Genomic DNA, 9969 nt, shown 5'->3' on the forward strand with positions numbered 1-9969 from the left:
GCTGTATCTTAACTATCACTTCACTGACCGACGTTAGAATTTCATGAAGAACTATGTTAAGTATTTTTAATACCGATTAGTGTCAAAAGTAATCGAGAAATCAGATAAAATTTCTTTTCCACTGTTTTAGACAGAAGAATGAATAATCATAAGAATGCGATTTAAGCGTAATCATCAGCAAGGTGTTCTCTTAGGAGAACAGTTAGGAGACAGTTAGCTGTCGCTTAATCAATAACGAATTTATTATATCTTTCCCTTATAGATGTTAACGCAAAGGCAAAGAAGCAAAAAAACAAAAAAAAAAAATCTTTTACATTCAAAATCATAGCAATGAGAAATCATGGTGAAATAAACGGAGAAAGAGAGAAAGAAAGAGAAACAGAGGGAGAGTGTGTGAATGAGTGTGTGAGTGAGTGAGAGAGAGAGAGAGAGAGAGAGAGAGAGAGGAAAACTAAAAATTCCTGCAAATGTTTTACAAATGAATTGCAGTTGTATAAAATTTTGTTTCTTTGGGTTCGTTTTATATTAAATGTATTTTTTATATTATAGTTTAGTTTTCTCCGTTCAAAAAGAGTCTTGCGATGTGGATTTGTGTGTGTTTTGATGTTATTCATGAAAGCAATATTTCAAGTCAATGAACTTTTTGCAAATGTTATAAGGAAAATAAATTTTAAAGAATCCCTTTTATTTTGAGAAAAAAATTTAAAAAACAAAAAAATGGTAAGTAGTAGTGTTTTGTATTTAATAACTAACTGATTTTATTTATGTTCACATCGTGTCACGTCTTTAAAAGGCCTCGATTCTGGTAGAGGCCCATCGCGTAATCATCCCGCCATATCTATTAAATTTATAGCTTGCACAATCCCTATCAACTAACAAAGCTATTTTACTCTTTGTGTTCCGCTCTCTTGGTTAAAAAGAGTTCAGATTGATGTGTTTTTTAATTTTCTTAAGGTTAAACTTCAGTAACGCATTGTTCTCCATTCACATGCAAATTAACTTTTTTTCAACAGTTATAAGTAAGAAAGTCAAATTTTGTGAACACCTTTCCTTCCAAGCCCATATAGACAGGTAGACAGAATGAAATACGTCCGAAGTGTATTTCTCAATCCCATGTCGCAGAAATTGCAAAACGTAGCCTCCAGAAAGTCCACGCAGGGTTTCTACACGTCGTCACACAAGAGATAGAAGAAATTGATGTCAGTAACGCACCTGTCTCAACGTACAAAGAGAAAAGGTCTGAGCCGTTTAGCTAAACATTACAAATTGAATGCAGAAACTAGTATAGTTCCACATGTCGGAGTTGAATACGTAAAAATTATTGGTTTACACAAATAATGGCAATAATACTTTTACGACCAGCTTAGATGCTCATGTCTAAAAGTCACGAAGAGCACATTAATGATTGTAGAAAATGGGCACATTATTCGCATTCGTATATTCCCTCTCCTTATTCATAAAGATGGAAAGAAAAATAGGGAATGGCCCACTATTAAATAATCTACGCTACTTTGCTTGAAACTGTTGTTCTTATGACAACTTCAAAGGCAACAACCAAACGCATCGTATAAGAATTGGTCGGAAATGTGCTCCGATCCGAATCATTTTCAACAACAATGAATGCGTCCGAGTATCAAATTGCATCAAAATACTTGAAAAGTCCTGAGCAGACATCAAATCGACAGACGCACAGACAGACAGGCTTAGATTGGTATAGTAAAAGATGGATTTGTCTCAATTCATTTTGGATATTGTATATATATTGGCACAAATTTAATATACCCTTGTACAATAAATGATGTAGGGTGTCAAAAAAAATCGCCACGATTTAAAACTGACTAAGTCTCTCAGCCATATATATTATCGCACAGGCATGTGTACGTGTACGTGTGTGTGTGTGCGTGTGTGTGTGTGTGTGTATGTTTCAAGGAGGAGGCAGGCATCTGAAACGTAACTCGGTGGAGGAGAGCTTGCACCCACTGAAACCCCTCACAAAACTGGCGGTATACCTTCCCGCACTGCTGTGTGAATATGATACTCTCAGGAAAGTATAATTTTTCAGGTCTTTTTTTTGCCTCCGCTTCTTAGCTGAATTTTTGGCGGCCGTTTTAACAAACGCAATTTAAGGTGAATGCTTAGCGACTGCAATTGCTAAGAATTTGGGAAACACTTTCAAAATGAACGATAATTGGAAAATAATGATCCCACGTATAGTATATGGAGTCAAAGTAATTTATGACTAACAACAGCAAATAAAGAAGTTGTAGTCAGTTTTCAAAGCGCACCACCTTTGGTGCTCAGTTTTGAGAAAGAAAAAAAAAAAAAAACGAACAAGGTTGAATAACTTTTATTAATTATTAGTCGCAGGAGTTTTCTATTGACTTTTCCGATGATTTTGAAAAGCTTTTGCATTAAGTTTTCGTTGAAATTTCTTTTATAAATCTTGTAACTGGTGGCTTTATGTTTGCTAAAGATCTCTTACAGTTATTTCTTCATTGACGCTCTTGCTGACTTTAGTGGCCGATGTGTCTCTACTGCTACTTGCTATAGGTTTTGCTTTAGATTCTAAACTACAAGCCATCAAGTTTCAGTTATCTTGTGACAGTATGCGTTTTGACACCGCATTCATGGGCGAAGAGGTGTTTTCATGGACGGACGGAGAGACGAACGGTCAGGAATATAGAGAAAAAATTCATAAGATCTTTGTTTGGATATTTGGATTGGATGTCAAAAACAAAGGAAGAATTTACATTTGCCTTCGTTCTCTCTGATGGATACAAATATAAAGAACGTCTTTGATATTTAGTATTCATCATACAGTGAACCTAAATTTTGTACTTGCTCAAAGTATTTGTTAATAGAAAACACTCAGATGAGCTGAAAATTTTTTAAATATGTATAAACAACAATTTGTCAAACATTTCGGAGGTAAACTCATTAAAATTTTAAGGTTATATTCCATATAAGAAACAAAATGATCACAAATGAAAACGGGAGGTCTCTATGGAATGTAAGTAACTTGATGAAATATATTAATTTTTATACTCCTGTATGCTCTTTACTTTCATTTCATTATTATGGTCTTCAGATGTTTCAATAAATTGGATTTACATCCCTGACAGAGTACCAAACCATTCCGAAGAAGAACGAATTGCGTCCCGTTACTTATCGTATGCGTTTATTACTTGATAGTCATTCGATGCGAAAGTTATAAGTATAAGAAAGTTCACCTCAAATTTATACATTGGGTTTTAGCAGATAAACGGTAAATCAGTGTAACCACGAGCTTGGCTGCAATCTCCCTAACCTTGCACCGAAGTATTTAAATGGTTACCTGGGTATCTCACTTATTCCTACACTATGTCTTCCTCTTTACATTACGCTTATCTCTTCAATGCCTTGCGAGCGAAAGCCGAATAACTCGAGAAAACTTTCCCCGCTTATTCATTGTAAAGAACACTTTCAAAGAACCAAACATGAGTTCCGGCTAGTAACCGTCAGTGGAGATCTTAATGGTTACCGTAAAGAGTGAATTGTTACCGATAACCAGTAAAAATCGTCCTTATTTTGATTGCAAAAGGCATGTAAAAGGAAAGGCACAGATAGCTCCATGTAAGAATTACTAAACAGTGTTCTATCTTCATTGTCTTAAAAAATCGGCGAATTTCTCGTAAGAATCCGGTCCGTTTTTCAAATGCCTTGAAAAGAAGGGGCCCCGGAAGTCACTTTGTTTTCTTCACAAACTCAGCCAATTTACGCGCAATAACGTGGAAAGAATGCACGCAGGGGGATGACACGCTTATGTGGGGGCTGTGGTTTTTTCGGCACGATCTACAAAGTCAATACGTTCGATGGAATATACCTTACCCGCGATAGAGTCGCAAGAGCACACGAATGAATGCGTTCATATTGGTTATGTAGAATGTACGAGAAACGCAATCACGTGTGTATTCCTGTGCCTTTGCGACGTTATTTCCGATAAACTAGTCGAGTTTGTGTGAAGCAGACTTGTGTAAAGTAAATTCTCGCATAATGATCGCCGAATGGTTCTGTTAGTTTTCGCGGAAATGTTCGCTAAAGAGGAATAAATACATTCTAAAACAAGGCACTTGTCTTAGATAGGATCATATCGCTCATCTGTTTCTGGCGGCATGGAAGCGCGTACACTGAAACGAATGGCTTCAAACTAGCTATTCTATAGCATACATAATAGATACGTAATATATAATATAAAGAATAAAAGGTTTGATGAATGAACGGCGCAATATATGCTCGCAATATTCTTTGCATAGACGCCGCGTCGCCAACGTGGAGCGTTTCACAAGATTGCACCGGGACTAAAGGGATTGTTGAGAAGAAGATAAATCGCCATTTTGAATACAAATAAGAAACAACTAAGTTTACTACATTGCATTATCGTCGTAATTGAAGCTGTATGTGAAGGTGTGTTATTCGGAAGTCTCCGATATATGGATTGCGAACTTCCATGTCCGAAGAGTTTACAAAATATGATACATACACACATTGAAGTAATTTGCTAAACAGAAATGATTTGCGATATGTGGACAATAACTTTGAACGCTGAAATTCGTGATCGTTACTATAGGTTCTCAAGGTAATTGTTTAGTTTTGGAAAGAGTGGCAGAAAAAAAAATATGGAAGGGAAACAAACAAATCGCGTATCGCTCCTTAAGGAGCATATTTGAAAAAGTTCTAAAGAGATTTGCAGAGTTAATCCTAATTGCTCTCAGTTTCATATTTCTGTGTTATTTCGAATAAGTTGTGATCTTAAATATGTTTAAAACGTATCTTCGTCTAAGTTAAGAAAGCTTCTAATGAACATATCAAGTTTCATATTTTATATTGAAGAGCTTAATTATTCGAATAGTCAAACAGCATGTGTGCGCATTGCATTGTCTGCTATCATATTCCATATATACGGAAGAAGATTGAATCCTTAATTTTAATTATGTAAAATATATGTTACTTTGCCTGTTACTATGCACACCTAGATATGCCATGGATAATATCATAAAAACATGTACGATATAAAAATCTTTGTCGTAGCAACTCGAGAGCTTCCATAATAAAAGAAAAATATTTTCTGAATGAAGTGCTACATCATCGCCAGTGAGGTCTTTGCTTGTGCCAGCTCTTCTTTATCAGGTATAAAGAAAATTTCATTTATAAAACCTAAATATAAATTATCATCATAAGTATATAATAATAATAATAATAATATTTAATCTATACGAAGGAGCATATAAAGTCGTTAGAAGAGATTCTTTTCGTTTCTTTTTTTATAATAAAAAATGAGGGATGAGGGATGAGGGATGAGGGATGAGTTTTACGCATACCGTTAATAGCACTCTTAACTCTTAGAGTGTTTTATAAGGGATTCAGTTTTGTTTGTATCCTTTAAGTGGCCCGTAATAAATGCTTTTGGTAATTAGTAATCAAATTTTATTTCTCTCTCTCTCTCTCTCTCTCTCTCGCGGCTTTCCTTACACTCATCCACCGCCAGAGAATTCAATTACATTAATTTTGTTATTCCGTTTCTAGCATGCAAATGTACATTTCGGTCTTGATATCAGATTTATGTGTATTCGACACACGGCAGAAGATTTTGCATTGTTCTGACCATATTCGTCTCCTCTCAACAGCTCGTTGCTTTATATGCTATGCAATATGACAAGTTGAATATTAAATAAGAAAATAAAGGTAATCATGTCAGGTAAAATACGTAGGTTAGCAAAGTTTAGCACAAGCAAAGATGTCGGGATCGGAGAAAACATTTCAGTTTGTCGAAAGATTAGAAATAAATAGACCTAAGCCGTAATATACTCTTTGTGCTAAGAACCGAAGGCAAGGGAAACTATGCCCCTTCACCGAAGGACAAGGCGTTCATTCATTATCATTATCAAAAGGTTGACAACGCCCAGAAGGAAGCCTTTGAGACCCCACAAAGTATATATATTCTTCATAAGCATCAAATTCGAAATCGATTTAAGTATGTCCGTCTGTCCGTCCGTGTAATATTTGTTGTAAACATTTTCCTGGCCGCAAAAATGCGGCTATCGACTTCAAATTTGGCAGAAACGTTGCAACGTCTTGCACGCAAGTTGTCTCTCCGTCCGCCGAAATGTGTAGTGTGTGTAGTAAGGATTCTCCCGTAAGCGAAAATGCAGGGAAAGCTTACAAATTTGCAAAAGAATTTTGAACTTTTCGAAAGACACGCCTACAACACCCACATGCCTATAAAGCAAAAAACTCAGCCGCGCTCAATCCATATTATAGAGCATTAGAAGATCATGTCGTCGTTTTTTTTTTTTGGCTTTATTTAGGATAAGGGTGATGGATGTAAGAGATTCGGTCACGTCCGAATATAATTTTCTTTCTTATTATTTTTATTACTTTTAATGAATAGCTTCTTAGGAAATATTAATGCGATACAATAAAACTTCAAAAGATATATTTATATATGGTCAAGATCGACCCATTGGTCGTTCATTTCCATACATTGCATGCAAAGTCGATTTTTTTTTTTTTTTTCATACTTAACTCTTCGCTTATTCTATCAGGGCTAACAGAATTATCGCTAATCAGTAATGTATAAAACATTTACATACCGTTTTGGTGGTAAATTACGTTTTATATCTGTGTGACGTATTGAACCTTGTGTAGCCAAGCGTCCCTTTAGTGTGCTCTGCGATTGTGTAACCGATGTTGCGGTAGTTATAGCAGCAATACCGCTACGTAACGAAGTACCTAGTTCGCGATGATGTGCCGATATCGCTGTCTGCGATTGAACAGCGTAATCAAGACCCGGTAACTCCAATGACGTTATCGGATGTATGCGTGTCAATGACAATGTGCTCTCTAGGACAGTGCTAAGTAAAGGAGCACTGCGCAGGGATCTTAAACTACCGCGTCTACTAAAAGGTTCCGTTTTATACATTTATATATTAATTAAATAACAGCAATAATAAATAAATGAAACAGTTCTTGTAAAATAAAAGTTTTAAACAATTTTTTCCGACTCGTTGTGTATGAAGAAAAAAAAAAACAAAAAAAAAAAAACAAAAAAAAAAGAGCAAACACATCGCATGTTACTTGGCGTGCTGTAGTGTAGTCATCGTTGCATTACCGGCCCATTGAGCAAATAGATGTATGTAAATAGTTATTAAGTTCCTTTTTCCTTTTTCTTTTTTTTTTTTTTTTTTTTTTTCGTTTTAATATTTACATAGTTATATTAAAAATTTTAAACGCCTTCTTCTCGTTGTACTTTAGTCTTTGTTCCTTCTATGTACCCATATAACATTAAAACTTGTTTTATAATTAATTCGATGAATGTTTTCATAAATATTGTTATGTTATGTTCGTGTAACATTTTGTTAGCTTTTAAATTAAATTGCATTTACTTCAAAAAAAAAAAAAAAAAAAAAAAAAAAAAAAAACATTAAATGAAAATGAAAATGAAAAAACCACAAACAATTAAAAGATTCTTATCAACGTTTACCTAAGCAAAGCATAACTAACACGCAATTGATTCTTTTTGTATGTATATGTATATATATGTTCGTCACCTCACCGGCTCTTAATTGTATGATTTTTTGTTTTAGTAATCGAAAGTAAAACGAAATTAACCCTATTATGTGCATGTAAATATTTACATATGTATTTCTATATACGTATGCGAGAGTAGAGATAGATGTTAAGAGACTAACAAGTGCATATGTATTTTCGCTCTAAGTGACCTTGATTGATATGACTTCTCAGATTATCTACGAATAATTTTGGAACATGTAAATAGATAGATAGATAGATAGACAGACAGACAGACAGACAGAAAGACAGGCGCAGACATTCTTGGGAGACAGTTTCGATCGCAACGAATATATGCATATTTTAAGAGTCTATCGAAGCATATATATCAAGTAACGGACGAATGCACAACAACAGACTTTTAACTAATCCTTGGCTAATCTTATTGCTTCCTACAACTAAGATTTATTTAAAAAGTATTGAGCCTTGGGAAAATAAAAAATTTGTAAAATTGTTTGTGTTATTAAAACACAATACCACAATATTTCTTAAGCAGCATTCAACATGGATTCTTTCTCTCCCCAGTTATACAACTACGGCGAACTCTTATCAAAATACTTTCAAAACTCATTCCTCAAACTTAAAGTAACGCGGCTTGCAGTGTTGAAGCGAACGTTCCAAATAATTTCATGAATTAAAGATCCAGGAAAGCTGGGTCTGGTCTATCGCATACTATTACTGGATTATATCTGCTATTTTTCCTTTTTTATTTCTTATAACTGCGCAACAACTTCGCGCTTGTAATGCTCTATTATTTCTTATACGAACGCTTTGGCTCACCTTTGCCACGTTCTAGTAATGATTCGTAGATCCAAAATTCAGGATCGTGCAAAAGTTCTTTTTCACTTCAACTTCAGCTTTCCTCACTCACTGCATCGCCATCGTGGTTGACAGAACACCCATTTATATACTGCTATTGCTTGCCTTTTACCAAACACTGCCGTATAATTTTTTATTAAAAATAGAATCGGTTTCAAAATAAATGATCTATCTTTCAAATGTTGTTCGGAATGGAGTTTAAAAAAAAAACAAAAAAAAAAAAATATTTCCCATCATAACCTTCACTGATCTTACCATTTCTTTTACATTTACTAGGTATCGTTGTTAACGTCTCGAATTTGAATGCTATCAGTCTCTCGTCATCATTGGGCTCACTACTTTTTATATAATTTGCTATACTTTTAACATGTATTTACGTTTTCAGTCTTCTTGTATCGGAGTTTGTGAGCTGATTAGCATATTTACATTATCATATATCTAGAAAGTTTTATTTTATGTATATATATATATATATATGTATATATATATAAATATATATATAGAGATAGATATAAATGTATATAAGTCATTTGAAAAGGAAATGAAAAAGTGCATACTTATGAAGTGCTTTCCACTCTAGTAACTATAGGTTGATAAACGTTATGAGTTTCCTTTCTCCTTGAACTTCCTTCGTTATATCGATTTGTGTTTCCTTTGTAGTTTTTTTTTTTTTGTTTTTGTTTTTTTTTTTTTTTTTTTTTTAGTTTAGTTTTTTATTTTATTTTATTTATTTATTTATGTTTATTTATTTATTTATTTTTTTTTTGTAAATTCTTGCGAAACCTTGCTTTGATTGCTTCAGCTTAGTGTTTTAAATTTATGTTTCTCTATTGACTTTTCGCTGATTTATTCGATCACTCAATTTGTGCGTGTCGATGATTATGATGAGTATTTATAAAATGCTTTTAGTTTATTCACTCTGTCTGTAATGGGCTCTCTTCTTACAGTTGTTGGTTAAATATAGATGGGGGTCGGGGGGATGTGGCCTTCGTTCCCTTTGTTTTTTTTTTTTTTTTTTTTTTTTTTTTTTTCTGTTTTATTGGCTCTCTCGCTCTTTCGTCCTTTCACTCTCAATCTCAATCTCACTCTCTCGCTCTCGCTCTCGCTGTCACTCTTTATAGCGTATAGCGCGTTTAGTGTATTCTCAAGATCATCTTGGCTTCTTATGTTGTCTTTGACTTAATATGAGTTTTTAAATATTTTATATATATATATATGTATATATATATAAATATATATATATATATATCTTCTGGAGGATGGGGGCGGGGCTGGGCGGGGGCGGGGAAGAATAAGTTGAGTTGAGAATAGTTTTGTTAATTTTTTACTACTTGTGCATTATGTAATGTTTTCGTTTATACAAATGCTTTATTATTATTATCATAATTACAATTAGCTGTTGTTTTTGTTGTTGTTCTTCTTCTTCTCTTTGTTGTTGCTTTTATTATTATTGTTGTTGTAATGAGAAAATACGAACAATAGTATTCTTGCATTTATAGGGAGAAAATCCAGAATTGTTGGAAAATTTTTATATACGACAGTAGC

The 9969-nt window shown here is 33.9% G+C and overlaps 1 protein-coding gene across 2 annotated transcripts in view; it reads right to left on the minus strand.

The window, feature by feature from the left end:
* The window catches only part of LOC119644567 (innexin shaking-B), a 131319-nt gene extending 122219 nt beyond the window's left edge, over nt 1-9100 (minus strand). Inside the window, exon 1 of one of the 2 annotated variants that reach the window (XM_038044154.1) lies at nt 6630-6958. In XM_038044154.1, coding sequence (XP_037900082.1) covers nt 6630-6958 — 329 coding nt within the window. Of the gene's footprint in view, nt 1-6629; nt 6959-8981 lie in introns of those variants that run through there. The other variant, XM_038044155.1, reaches the window with a different exon arrangement.
* Between the last annotated feature and the right edge of the window lie 869 nt (nt 9101-9969).

The sequence above is a fragment of the Glossina fuscipes genome, unplaced genomic scaffold (assembly GCF_014805625.2).
Source record: "Glossina fuscipes isolate IAEA_lab_2018 unplaced genomic scaffold, Yale_Gfus_2 0, whole genome shotgun sequence".
Lineage (NCBI taxonomy): Eukaryota > Metazoa > Arthropoda > Insecta > Diptera > Glossinidae > Glossina > Glossina fuscipes.